Source organism: Eretmochelys imbricata, chromosome 12, assembly GCF_965152235.1.
Source record: "Eretmochelys imbricata isolate rEreImb1 chromosome 12, rEreImb1.hap1, whole genome shotgun sequence".
NCBI lineage: Eukaryota > Metazoa > Chordata > Testudines > Cheloniidae > Eretmochelys > Eretmochelys imbricata.
In genome coordinates, this window is record NC_135583.1 from 23374298 (window position 1) to 23388854 (window position 14557).

The 14557-nt window shown below is 42.4% G+C and overlaps 1 protein-coding gene across 1 annotated transcript in view; it reads left to right on the top strand.

The window, feature by feature from the left end:
• The window catches only part of TDRD12 (tudor domain containing 12), a 119184-nt gene that overhangs the window by 6732 nt on the left and 97895 nt on the right, over positions 1-14557 (top strand). Inside the window, exons 4-8 of the mRNA XM_077831038.1 lie at positions 1116-1268; positions 2228-2364; positions 7996-8115; positions 10795-10850; positions 14154-14239. Of these exons, the coding sequence (XP_077687164.1) occupies positions 1116-1268; positions 2228-2364; positions 7996-8115; positions 10795-10850; positions 14154-14239 (552 nt within the window). The remainder of the gene's footprint in view (positions 1-1115; positions 1269-2227; positions 2365-7995; positions 8116-10794; positions 10851-14153; positions 14240-14557) is intronic.

The window sequence follows — 14557 nt, forward strand, 5'->3', positions numbered from 1 at the left end:
CTGTGTGCCCGCATTTTCCAACCACTATAAGATAGACATACTTATGATCCTATGGGATCCCATAGGAATGTGTTGCAAAATATGGTGTTTCAGTAACCTTTCGTGACCCCCAGTTTTTGTATCTCTGTGTACGGTTTAAACAGTCCAATAATCTTCCCAGGGGTTTTTTTTTTAACTCCTCATAGTGTCTTATTTTGAAGATGTTGGATATGAAGACAGTAGGGAGAGGAAAAAATATTTCTTCGGTTTAGATGATTGAACTCTTCATATTCAACCGTCTTAGCTTCCTTCAGAGAAATTCTTTTTGGTAAACATCTGCCACAGAAAAGGAATAGATTATTTTAGTTAAAAGTCCGTTATAGATGTTGGGTTAAATGTTAAGAAAACATGAAGTTGAGTGTATTACAGTTTTGGAAGTTACCAGCATTTCTTAAGCTATTGAGTTAATCCAAAACTGTGGAAAATTATGGGTTAAAAAAATTGGGGAAGCCAGCTTGCCTTGCAGGTGAACTTTGGAAAAACCTGTAGTCAGTGCTGAAGCCCACAGCACAGTGGAAAGGTGAAACCTTGTTCCAAAGGTGCTGTGCTGCAGATCCCCAAGCCCTGAGTGTGGAGGAAAGACCAGCTGTCTTCAATTTGCTTCTGGATTGGAGGCCCTAGAATGCATCCCTTTTAAAGACAGGCGAAATTGTTCCTGGCAACACAGCTGGTGAACTGGACTTCGTTATACTAAGAGTATAGTATGTAATACTTTAAATGTGTAAATGTTGTTGTTTGGGATGTTAAACAGATTATCATTTTTTTTTTTTAACAGAAGCTCTTCTATTCACCTTTTAATGACAAAGTGTAAATGTCAGAAGATTTCTGACTTTTTAAAGCCACTAGAAGCTCTGATTTTTTTTAACTTTTTTCATGTTACAGTGCCAGTTATGTGATTTGAATATTAGTGATCATTTTGTCTTTGAAAGTTTGTGTATGTATGTATGTTGCTAAGATGTTCTTGGAAATATGCAGCTTTTAGGGTTTTTTTAACTAAAAGTTCAGCACCTGATATTGCTCATTGTTCTTGTCATCTTTTTTTGTGTGGTTTTAATTATGCTTCACCTTTTGATTAGATTGAAGACCCAGGCTGCTTTTGGGTCTTTGTAAAAGGATGCGGGCCTTTTGTAGACAGTGAAATGGAATATAAAAAACTGCATGCTGAAATGAATCAGTTCTATAACCGAGATGTGGAGGAAGTAAAGCCATTAACATTAGAAGAAGGGCAGGTAACATTTTCAGTCATTTTGCTACGTAAAGATTGTGAGGGAAGTAGAAAATTGTGGTGTTTTATTGGGTTGTTAGAGGTTTATATGTTTGTTAGAGTCATAGCTTATAAGAATTGCTTATCCTGAAAGTGAACTTAAATTCAAATGTAATTACATTGTCTTGAACTTTTGAGAAAAGTGTGTGGTATGGGTTTAGAGGTATTTTTGTGTAATTTAAGTTAGAGGATGAGTACATATACAGTAAAAGCTTTGTTATCTGGCATGTTGAATGGAGGGTGCCAGTAAGTCAAAAATTCCAGTTAACTAAGAGGAAGGGAGTTTGGGTGTGGGAGGGGGCTCAGGGCAGAGAGTTGAGGCGCAGGAGGGGTTTCAGGATGCTGGATCTGGGCGGCACTCACCTTGGGCAGCTCCTCGCAAGCGGCAACATGTCTCTGCTGTTCCTAGGCAGAGGCACGGCCAGGAGGCTCTGTGCACTTCCCTTGCCTGCCAGGCACCACCCCCGCAGCTCCCATTGGCTGAGAACCACGGCCAATAGGTGCTGCAGAGCCAGGGCGCAGGGCAGGAGCAGCGAATGCAGCCCCCGTGGCTATTCCTCCACCTAGGAATAGTGGCTATTCCTCCACTTGCGGGGAGCCGCCCGAGGTGAGCACCGCCCAGATCCGGCACCCCAAGCCCCCTCCCGCCGCCCTGCACCCCTTCCTAAAATGCTGGTTTGTAGAGCCTTCCGGTTGGCAAAGTGCCAGATAACAGCTTTTACTGTACATTTGTAGAAATAATATATAACCACATAAGATGTAAAATACATTTTTTGAGGACATCACTGGAAATAAAACTATATTTTCTTCTCTCCTTAGAAAAAGACTTTGTGCTGTAGCTATTTCTGTATTCAAGAAGTGAATATATAACCTGTACAAATCTAGGTCCATATACAGAAATATATGCATCTTTTATCTCCCCAGGTTTGTGTGGTTTTTTGTCAGGAACTGAAATGCTGGTGTAGAGCAGTTGTTAAGTCAATCCTGTTCTGTGCTGATCATTACCTAGCAGAGTGTTTCCTTGTGGATTATGCCAAGTATATTCCTGTTAAAACAAAAAAGTATGTATTATTGTGATTTACAAAGTTATTGATGAAGGCTTTTTTCAAATTAATACACTTTTAAATATTTTTAATCTTGATTTATATTGACTAAAACTAGAGAGCTATGGTAGTTTAAATTGTGAAGACTGTAGGTCAGGTCCTGCAAACACTGCTAGGCATATAATGGGATCACTCTCAGTATTAAACACTGCCTGACATTATTTGCAGTATCAAGTGCTACATGTGTCACTACAGAGGCTAGATACCTCTAGGGCAGCGTTTCTCAAACTGGGGGCCGTGAGGGTACTCCAAGGGGTCCGCTGGCCCCGCTGATCAACTCCTCTTCCCTCCCAGTGCCTCCTGCATGCTGGGGAACATCTGTTCGATGGTGTACAAGAGGCTCTGGGAGGGAAGGGGAGGACTGGGGATGGGGCATGCTCTGGGGAGGGGGCGGAAGATGTGGAAGCCTGTTACTGCTAGCATGTACAGTAAAAGCTGTGTTATCTGACACTTTGCCAACCGGAGAGCTCTAAAAACCAGCATTTCGGGAGGGGATGCAGGACGCAGGCTCTGGGAGGAAGTTGGGGTGCGGGAGGGGGCTTGTGGCAGGGAGTTAGTTGCTTTGATTTAAGTCTTTCCGAAATCACTGATTTTAATCATGATTAAAATACAAAAAACAGGAAACCTTGATTTAAATCATCAATCTAAACCATGTTTTGCATTTGGACTTTTTAGTTTTTTTCTAAAGAAAAACTGAGTCTCATTGGTTAGTAACCATTAAAACATGTTGATTTGCAACTAAATATAGCCTTTATACTAAATTTGGTGCTCCTTTTTGCTAACTCTATGGATACACTACATGTATACACATTTATTTAAGCAGTTATATAGCTTAACTTACATTTATTCAGATTCTTAATTTTTACTTTATTATGTTAGAAGATGGTGAATGATGCATTTCCTATTTACTAGACAATTCTTTTATTTATGATGTGTGTCAAGCTATATTTGGAAGGAAATTCACTTAAAATTCACAAAAACGTTTAATTTTTTTTAATGAATAAAACTACCATAAATGTGCTGGATACAGAAGAAAAAATATTTACCAAAACATGGTTTGCATTTAAATTTAACTTATTTATTAATCAAAGGAAGTATTATCTGTAGGTTTGTAAACTGAACTGATTATTTTGTATCACTATGTCCCTTCAAGATTTTAGAACTAAGACCTTATCCTCTCTCACACAGTTATTATTCTTAGGGTATGTCTACACTACGAAATTAGGTCGAATTTGACTTTTTAGAAAGCAATTTTATAGAGTCGATTGTGTGCGTCCCTACTAAGCGCATTAAGTCATTGAAGTGCGTCCACAGTACTGAGGCTAGCGTCGACTTTCAGAGCGTTGCACGTGGGTAGCTATCCCATAGTTCCTGCAGTCTCCTCTGCCCATTGGAATTCTGGGTTGAGCTCCCAATGCCTGATGGGGCAGAAACATTGTCGCGCTTGGGTACATGTCATCCCTCCCTTCGTGAAAGCAACGGCAGACAATCGTTTCGTGCCTTTTTTCCGTGCGGGCGCCATACTGCTTTCAGCAGCCGGTGCGGTAGGTCTGCAAACCATCGTAGTCATCCACTGCTTCTGCTGCAACTCTGCTCTCCTGATGCTGTGAATCCACCTCGCAGGTCCTCTACGTGACCGTTGTCATCCACCACTTCTGCTGCCACTCTCCTCTCCTGGTGGTCTCACAGGGCCGCTTCTGCTGCAGCTCTGCTCAGCTGCTCTTGTCTCACCATACCATGGCAAGCGTGCAGCCTGCTCAGCTTTCGTGTCCTGGCAGCAGACTGTGCAATAGGTCTGCAAACCATCGTCATTGAACGACCACTTCCCCTGCAACTCTGCTCTCTTGCAGACGCCATACCATGGCAAGCATGGAGCCCGCTCAGATTACCGTGGCAGTTACGAGAATTGTAAAGACCTCACGCATTATCATGCAGTATATGCAGCCCCAGAACCTGCAAAAGCAGGCGAGGAGGCGATGGCAGCCTGGTGACGAGAGTGATGAGGACATGGGCACAGACTTCTCTCAAAGCACGGGCCCCAGCAATTTGGCCATCCTGGTGGCAATGGGGCAGGCTCATGCTGTGGAACGCCGATTCTGGGCGTGGGAAACAAGCACAGACTGGTGGGACCGCACAGTGTTGCAGGTCTGGGATGATTCCCAGTGGCTGCAAAAACTTTCGCATGCGTAAGGGCACTTTCATGGAACTTTGTGACCTGCTTTCCCCTGCCCTGAAGCGCAAGAATACCAAGATGAGAGCAGCCCTTACAGTTCACAACCGAGTGGCAATAGCTCTTTGGAAGATTGCAACACCAGATAGCTACCGGTCAGTTGGGAATCAATTTGGAGTGGACAAATGTACTGTGGGGGCTGCTGTGATCCAAGTAGCCAACCCAATCACTGAGCTGCTGCTATCAAGGGTAGTGATTCCGGGAAGCGTGCAGGTCACAGTGGATGGCTTTGCTGCAATGGGATTTCCTAACTGTGGGGGGGCGATAGACGGAATGCATATCCCTATCTTGGGACTGGAGCACGAAGGCAGCCAGTACATAAACCGAAAGGGGTACTTTTCAATGGTGCTGCAAGCACTGGTGGATCACAAGGGATGTTTCACCAACATCAACGTGGGATGGCCAGGAAAGGTACATGATGCTCACATCTTCAGGAACTCTGGTCTGTATGAACAGCTGCAGCAAGGGATTTACTTTTCAGACCAGAAAATAACTATTGGGGATGTTGAAATGCCTATAGTTATCCTTGGGGACCCAGCCTACCCCTTAATGCCATGGCTCATGAAGCCATTCACAGGCAGCCTGGACAGTAGTCAGGAGCTGTTCAACTATAGTCTGAGCAAGTGCAGAATGGTGGTAGAATGTGCATTTGGATGTTTAAAAGTGCGCTGGCGCAGTTTACTAACTCAGATCTCAGTGAAACCAGTATTCCCATTGTTATTGCTGCTTGCTGTGTGCTCCACAATATCTGTGAGAGTAAGGGGGAGACGTTTATGGCAGGGTGGGAAGTTGAAGCAAATCGCCTGGCTGCAGATTACGCGCAGCTGGACACCAGGATGGTTAGAGTACAACAGGGTGCGCTGCGCATCAGAGAAGCTTGGAAAACCAGTTTCATGGTTGACCAGGCTACGGTGTGACAGTTCTGTTTGTTTTTCCTTGAGGAAAACCCGCCCCCTTGGTTCACTCTACTTCCCTGTAAGCCAGCTGTCCTCCCCTCCCCCCTTCGATCACCGCTTGCAGAGGCAATAAAGTCATTGTTGTTTCAAATTCATACATTCTTTATTAATTTGTCACACAAATAGGGGGAATACCTGCCAAGGTAGCCCGGGAGGGGTGGGGGAGGAGGGAAGGAAAAGGCCACACTGCACTTCAGAACTTATCTAATGCCAGCCTTCTGTTGTTTGGGCAGTCCTCTGGGGTGGAGTGGTTGAGTGAGGAGGCTATGGAACTTGGGCGAGGAGAGCGGTTGGTTACACAGGGGCTGCGGTGGCGGTCTGTGCCTTTCCTGCACCTCAACCATACGCCAGAGCATATCAGTTTGATCCTCCAGTTGCCTCAGCATTGCATCCTGTCTCCTTTCATCATGATGCTGGCCGCCACCTCTCCTGTTGCTCCAGCCATCTATCCTCTCGTGCGTCCCTGCTGTCCTTGTGTTCATTTTGTGCTTTCCTGGACTCTGCCATTGTCTGCCTCCACGCATTCTGCTGGGCTCTTTCAGTTTGGGTGGACTGCATGAGCTCAGAAAACATTTAATCACGAGTGCTTTTTATTCCCACCTTCTTATCTGCGCTAGCCTCTGGGACGGAGATGCTGGTTGCAGCTTTGAAACATTTGCAGCTGCAGGAGGAAAAAAGGGAGATTAAAATTGAAAAAGACACATTGGCCATTTAAAATGAGGGGCTCATGTTTTCAGGTTAACGTGCAGCACAAACCCAACCAACCCCTCCTCTACACCCAATTCTCTGGGATGATCGCTTCACCCCTCCCCCTACCGCGTGGCTAACAGTGGGGATGATTTCTTTTCAGGCACAGGCAAACAGCCTAGCAGGAACGGCTACCTCTGGTCCCCTTAATAAAATTCCCCTATTTCAACCAGGTGACCATGAATGATATCACTCTCCTGAGGATAACACAGAGAGAGAGAGAACGGATGTTGCTTGAATGCCAGCAAACACCGGGACTACACACTGCCATGCTTTCCTATGCAATGATTCCAGACTACGTGCTACTGGCCTGGTGTGGTAAAGTGTCCTACTGTGGAGGACGCAATATGGCTGCCCTGCCCAGAAACCTTTTGTAAAGGCTTTGAGAGTACCTCCAGGACAGCTTCATTGAGGTGTCCCTGGAAGATTTCCGCCCCATGCCCAGACACATTAACAGTCTTTTCCAGTAGCTGTACTGGCCGTGAATGCATCCCAAGTCTTCAGGGCAAATTAATCATTACACACACTTGCTTTTAAACCGTATATTATATTTACAAAGGTACAATCACCAGGCATGCCTTCTCCGCCTTCAAGGTCCAGGAGCCCAGGTTGGGAGGGTATTGGCTCCAGGGTGATAAACAGTTCCTGGCTGTCGGGGAGAATGGCTTGTCTGGTATGCGCTATCTTCAACCTCCCCCTCATCATCTTCCTCGTCCCCAAAACCTTCATCCCTGTTGCGTGAGACTCCCTTGCAGGAGTCCACGTACAGGTGTGGGGTAGTTGTAGGGGAACTCCCTAGAATTGCATGCAGCTCATCATAGGAGTGGCATGTCTGGGGCTCTGACCCCGAGTGAGCGTTTGTCTCTTGGGTTTTTTGGTAGGCTTGCCGGAGCTCCTTAAGTTTCACACGGCACTGCTGTAGGTCTCTGTGATAGCCTCTGTCCTTTATACTCTTGGAGATTTTTTTCAAATATTTTGGCATTTCGTCTCTTGGAACGGCATTCTGATAGCATGGATTCAAGTCCCCATACAGCGGTCAGATCCAGTACCTCCTGTTCGGTCCATGCTGGAGATCTTTTGTGATTCTGGGACTCCGTGGTCATCTCTGCTGATGAGCTCTGCGTGGTCATGCCACGGTGGCCAAACAGGAAATGAAATTCAAAAGTTTGCGGGTCTTTTCCTGTTTACCTGGCCAGTGCATCCGAGTTGAGAGTGCTGTCTAGAGCGGTCACAATGGAGCACTGTGGGATTGCTCCCGGAGGCCAGTACTGTTGAACTGCATCCACAGTAACCCAAATTCGACTCGGCAATGTCTATTTCAGCGCTAATCCCCTTGTCGTGGAGGAATACAGAAATAGATTTTAAGAGCCCTTTAAGTAGACAAAAATGGCTTCGTTGTGTGGACGGGTGCAGCGTGAAATCGATCTAACAATGCTAAATTCAACCTAAACTCGTAGTGTAGACCAGGGCTTAGACTTGAAAAAGAAAACAAGCTTTTCTGCTTTTTCAACTGCCAGTTGGTTTCTTAACACTGTGTTGCCAGCTGCAGTGGGGTGGGACATGGGAGTGCTGCTGTGCCCTAGAATGTGTAGTGAATAGAGATTCATATCAGGTTGTTACATCTAATTATGTTTAAAACTTTTTTTCACTGTTAAGCATTCGGGTTGCAGTGGAAGCATTTATGCAACTCCCATATAGAGCGAAAAAGTTTAGACTGTACTGCACAAAGCCAGTCACGTTGTGTATAGATTTCTGTGAAGATGCTGCAGAAATAGTGTAAGTATGGCTTGAGAAAAATATAGTGTACTATACACAAAATTAGTAATAATACATTTTTTAGTTAAATGCACAGCTTAATTGCAAAATAAAAGACATATATTTTTATAATTTTATAATAGTTTTTTTTTTCCCTGTCAAGGTTCCTTCCCCATTCTGAACTCTAGGGTACAGATGTGGTGACCTGCATGAAAGACCCCCTAAGCTTATTCTTACCAGCTTAAGTTAAAAACTTCCCCAAGGTACAAACTTTGCCTTGTCCTTGAACCCTATGCTTCCACCACCAAGCGTGTTAAATAAAGAACAGGGAAAGAGCCCACTTGGAGACGTCTTCCCCCAAAATATCCCCCCAAGCCCTATATCCCCTTTCCTGGGGAAGGCTTGATGAAAATCCTCACCAATTTGTACAGGTGAACACGGACCCAAACCCTTGGATTTGAAGAACAATGAAAAATCAATCAGGTTCTGAAAAGAAGAATTTTAATTAAAGAAAAGGAAAAAAATCACCTCTGTAAAATCAGGAATGTAAATACCTTACAGGGTAATCAGATTCAACACACAGAGAATCCATCTAGGCAAAACCTTAAGTTACAAAAAGACACAAAAACAGGAATATACATTCCATCCAGCACAGTTTATTTTACCAGCTATTAAACAAAAGGAAATCTAACGCGTTTCTAGCTAGATTACTTACTTACTAACTGAGACTGCATTCCTGATCTGTTCCCGGCAAAAGCATCACACAGACAAACAAACCCTTTGTTCCCTCCCACCCCCCTCCAGCTTTGAAAGTATCTTGTCTCCTCATTGGTCATTTTGGTCAGGTGCCAGTGAGGTTATCTTAGCTTCTTAACCCTTTGCAGGTGAAAGGGTTTTGCCTCTGGCCAGGAGGGATTTTATAGCACTGTATACAAAAAGGTGGTTACCCTTCCCTTTATATTTATAACACCCTCCTTAGTAGGGTCTTTGGGATTGCTATTGGATTTTGTCATTCCTATATTTCTGTACCACTCTTGCAATGGCTGCTGGGTTTTTTTTGGTTGTAAAGGATTGGATAGGATTCCTTTATGAGAGAGAGCTGGTTGTTGAATAATAAAAACAGTTCAGTTCCTGGTGGCCGTGGGCAGCGTCATATTTCCAAAGCTCTGAATGACTGCAGTAGCACATGTTAAGGCCCCTGCTTAGCAAATGATCAAGAGCAGGAAATCAACTTGGTATAAAGTACTAACACAAAGCTGATCCAAGTGGTTTATTCTTCTTTTTTTTTTTTTGTAGTATTTGGTTTGGTGTGGAAGAGGGAATATATGTAATGTGACAAAGTTCCTCCTCGACCTTGGTGGGTCTTGCGCTTATTGGCGGATTTGCTCACCTTGGTGCTTCACGGCAGCCCTCAGTTTGGCCGTTTTTCAGAACCCACAGTCCAGGTTGACTCTTCCTGTTTCTGACCAGGAGCTGGGAGGATTTGGGGGGAACCCGGGCCCGCCTTCTACTCCGGGTTCCAGCCCAGGGCCCTGTGGAATGCAGCTGTCTAGAGTGCCTCCTCGAACAGCTGTGTGACAGCTACAACTCCCTGGGCTACTTCCCCATGGCCTCCTCCCAACACGTTCTTTATCCTCCCCATAGGACCTTCCTCCTGGTGTCTGATAATGCTTGTACACCTCAGTCCTCCAACAGTCCGCATTCTCACTCTCAGCTCCTAGTGCCTCTTGCTCCCAGCTCCTCACATGCACACCACAAACTGAAGTGAGCTCCTTTTTAAAACCCAGGTGCCCTGATTAGTCTGCCTTAATTGATTCTAGCAGCTTCTTGATTGGCTGTAGGTGTTCTAATCAGCCTGTCTGTCTTAATTGTCTCCAGAAGGTTCCTGATTTTTCTGGAACCTTCCCTGTTATCTTACCCAGGGAAAAGGGACCTACTTAGCCTGGGGCTAATATATCTGCCTTTTTATTACTCTCCTATAGCCATCTGGCCCGACCCTGTCACAGTAACTTAAGTTACATTCTATGCGTATCAGGTGTTACAATGGGCCTTCTGTATAGGAAGTGGGAGGTGGTAAGACATTCATGACTTAAATAAGGAGCTATTAAATGGTGTGCTTTTTTATTTTTTTGGACCCTTAAATATTTTAACAAGGATTCATGTTACATTAAATTGTGAACTCTGTGGGAAACTTTTGTCATACTTGTTAAACATTATTTCACAATAGCTTAATTTTTGTTTTATTTAAAGTAATGAATGTGCTCTTACAATTTAATTGTCTGTTCTATTTTTTGGAGACTAACTTTCCTTCACTTTCTTTGAGGGTATAGAACAACGTGTTTTTGTCTTTTTACTAATATACAATCAAGGGACAGAATTGTGTTCAGCAGTTCTAAATCAGTAATGTGCAATTCCTCTTGATGGCAGAGCTGGAAAATGTAGCTGTGATCAACTAGACTGAACTCATGCACAGAGTAGTAAACTTAAAGTATTCCTATTATATTGTATCTAATCTGTTCTTTGTTTTTTCCAGTGATGGTGCTTCAACTGCCATCCTTGGTAGTATGCTATAATTGATTTAGCTGTTAAAATATTTTTCATAATTTCATTCAAGTGTACTACCATATAAAATAGTGATGTGTGAAAAATCACTTGTTTTATGCTACAGAGAGATAATTGATCTTGTTTATATCTTTCTAGACCTGCAAAGAGATGGGACAGTGCTGCTATTCAGTACTTTCAAAACCTTCTAATAGGTAAAGAAAAATACAGTTACAACTAAGAATGTTGTTGAAATGACACAAGAGAAATCAAAACGAACAGCTGGTTAACTTGTTATAGGAAGTGTTACAATCTTGTCCAGTCCGCCCCTCTAGTTGGGCATCAGCCTGTTGTAAAAGGATACTAATCCTGGGTTCTGCATGCTTCTAAGCTCTGCTGGGTCTGGTTAGTGATTGATTGCTGTTCCTAGCTCTAGGCGCCTCAGGCATACTCCTGGGTATGATGCTCGTGTCAGCCCCCTTCTTGCAAAGTAGGACCTCTTAGTCTGGCTGCCTTAGATCCCAGAACCAGTGCCACAGCCCTCATAAGCTCCCAGCCACTTAGGTACGTATCCCTAGAGTCCAACTGTCTATGGGAGCTCTGGTTTCTCAGTTAATCCCTTCAGGGACAATGTGATTGGAAGGCAAGGAACACGTTTAGCCAAGCAAATTCTTAAAACAGACACTTAAGAAAGCACATGAGTTACAGATCTCTGGAAACTTAAGACAGTCCTGAATGTCGTCCCCCAGTCTCATATCCTTACTGAAAGTCCTGAAGTCTGGTCTGTGTCCTTAGGCCTTGCAGCCCTGTTGGTCTTCCCTTTGTATTTCGTGGTCTGCTTGCATGTGGTGGTGGGTGGCCTCTTTCTTAGCGATGCAGCCATCTTTTTAAACTTGCCCCTGTGCTCCTGGCTGAGGAGCTGAAGCCTTTTATTGAACTCATGGATAGGCTGGTAGTTGAGAGACAGAGTTGATGGCCCTTAACGGTTGTCTTGTTAACCCTCTGCTAGGGTGTTCCACACCATAGCATGAGCGCACATTGACCAAACTATGCTGACCTTGTCAGGATTAGACTGGTTTTCTGCACCACCTTGGTGTCATGTCATGACCCAATGTGGAAATTACAATGCAAAGTGAAGGTTACAGTCCAAAATGGTGTTCACAGTGTGACACAGATGTATCCCCCGTCTGTCACTGGAAATAATACAAACCTAGTAATTGATGTGCCAGAAAAGGGCAATAATAAATGTCTAAAACGCTCCAGAGCCTATCAGTGGAGATTTTGAGATCTGCTAGTATAAATTAGGGCTGTCGATTAATCGCAGTTAACTCATGCGATTAACTCAAAAAAAGAATCGCGTTTAAAAAAATAAATCGTGATTAATTGCACTGTTAAACAATAGAATACCAATTGAAATTATTAAATAATTTTGGATGCTTTTCTACATTTTCAAATATATTGATTTCAATTACAACACAGAATATAAAGTGTACAATGCTCACTTTTATATTTTTTTATTATGACTATTTGCACTGTAAAAATGAAGAAATAGTGTTTTTCAATTCACCTCATACGAGTACCATAATGCACTCTTGATCACAAAAGTGCAACTTACAAATGTAGATTTTTTTTGTTACATAATTGCACTGAAAAAACCAAAACAATCTAAAACTTTAGATCCTACAAGTCTACTCAGTCCTACTTCTTGTTCAGCCAATCGCTAAGACAAACAAGTTTGTTTACATTTACAGGAGATAATGCTGCCTGCTTCGTATTTACAGTGCCACCTGAAAGTGAGAACAGGTGTTCACATGGCACTTTCTTAGCTGGCCTTGCAAGGAATTTACGTGCCAGATATGCTAAACATTCGTATGCCCCTTAATGCTTTGGCCACCATTCCAGAGGACATGGTTCCATGCTGATGACGCTCGTTTAAAAAAATGCCTTAATTAAATTTGTGACTGCACTCCTTGGGGGAGAATTGTATGTCTCGTGCTCTGTTTTATCCTCATTCTGCCATATAGTTCATGTTATAGCAGTCTCGGATGATGACTCAGCACGTTTTTCATTTTAAGAACACTTTCAATGCAGATTTGGCAAACGCAAAGAAGGTACCAATGTGAGATTTCTAAAAATAGCTATAGCACTCAACCCAAGATTTAAGAATCTGAAGTGCCTTCCAAAATCTGAGAGGGATGATTTGTGGAGCATACTTTCAGGAATCTTAAAGGAGCAACACTCTGATGTGGAAGCTACAGAACCCAAACCACCGAAAAAGAAAATCAGCCTTCTGCTGGTGGCATCTGACTAAGACGATGAAAATGAATATGCATCGCTCCGCACTACTTTGGATCGTTATCAAGCAGAACCCGTCATCGGCATGGACACGTCTTCTGGAAGGGTGGTTGAAGCATGAAGGGATGTATGAATCTTTAGCGCATCTGGCACGTAAATACCTTGCGATGCCAACTACAACTGTGCCATGCAAACACCTGTTGTCACTTTCAGGTAACATTGTAAACAAGAAGTGGACAGCATTTATGTCCTGCAAATGTAAACAAACTTGTTTGAGCGATTGGATGAACAAGAAGTAGGACAGAGTGGACATGCAGGCTCTAAAATTTTACATTTTTTTTTATTTTTGAGTGCAGTTTTTTTTCCCCATAATTCTACATTTGTAAGTTCAACTTTCATGATAAAGAGATTGCACTACATTATTTGAATTAGGTGAATTGAAAAAACTATTTATTTTGTTTTTTACTGTGCAAATATTTGTAATAAAATAAAGTGAGCACTGTATACTTTGTATTCTGTGTTGTAACTGAAATAAAAATATTTGAAAATGTAGAAAACATCCAAAACTAATTAAATAAATGGTATTCTATTATTCTTTAACAGTGCAATTAATCACTATTAATTTTTTAAATTGCACGATTCATGGCAATTTTTTTTAAGTTTCACAACCCTAGTATAAATCATGGATTAGTTATATTTGATACACAGCATTGGGCGAAGACCATTCTGAAGTTATTCAGGCTCTGAAAGGAAGTAAATTACATGCAACAGCATTCTTGTGGGAAGATGGTTGTGTGTATAATAGAGACGTCAGCTGTAACTCCATTTTTAAGGTTACATTGAGATTTGCCTTGAGGGACTAAAATTTCTGTTTCCAACTTTGTAGTACAGATTGTGATCCATCAGTTATCTTATTTGGATACGTGGACATATTTCTAATTAGCTTCAGTTTACAGAACTAGTATGAAACCAATTAATACATTGCAAAAACATGGCTGTAGTTAGGTATCAGTTGAAGTTTTTGATTCTGCTGTGATATGGCAGTGCTTTGTCTTTAAATACACCTGTTGTGTACGTCTTAATGAAACTGCTTTAATCCTTTTGACCTAGTGCAGAAAGAAGCAATGAAAACATTGGAAGAAATCTATGGTGGGGAATTAGTTAGGTATTAAACATTTTTCATTCTTTAATGTTTTTTGGTACTTCTGTTTTATTACACTTAGGAACCACCCAGATTGAGGCGAAGTTATGTGCAATAGAAGATGACATTTTTGATGTTTATCTTTACGTAACAATAAAAGATGAAAAGGTAGAGTATCTTACACTTACAAATCTGTCTACCTGCAGATCTATGCTCACACAATATTTTGCAAGTCACTGTGCTCACATTAGTATGTGATCAATTTATTGAGAATCTAGTGTATTTAATTCTGGATGAGCTACAGTAATATTAACCTCTGTCAGTTATTGTAAAAGCTAAAATTAAGGATTTAATGGGGCTTTTATTTTAAGTCCCTGGTGCTCATAGCTCCCTGAAAAGTGTTTCATTCTTCCCGTGCAAAAATCCTTCAGCCACTTTTAATTTATAGGAGTGTGAAAAAAGTGGATTTTTCAGGACTGTAAGAAA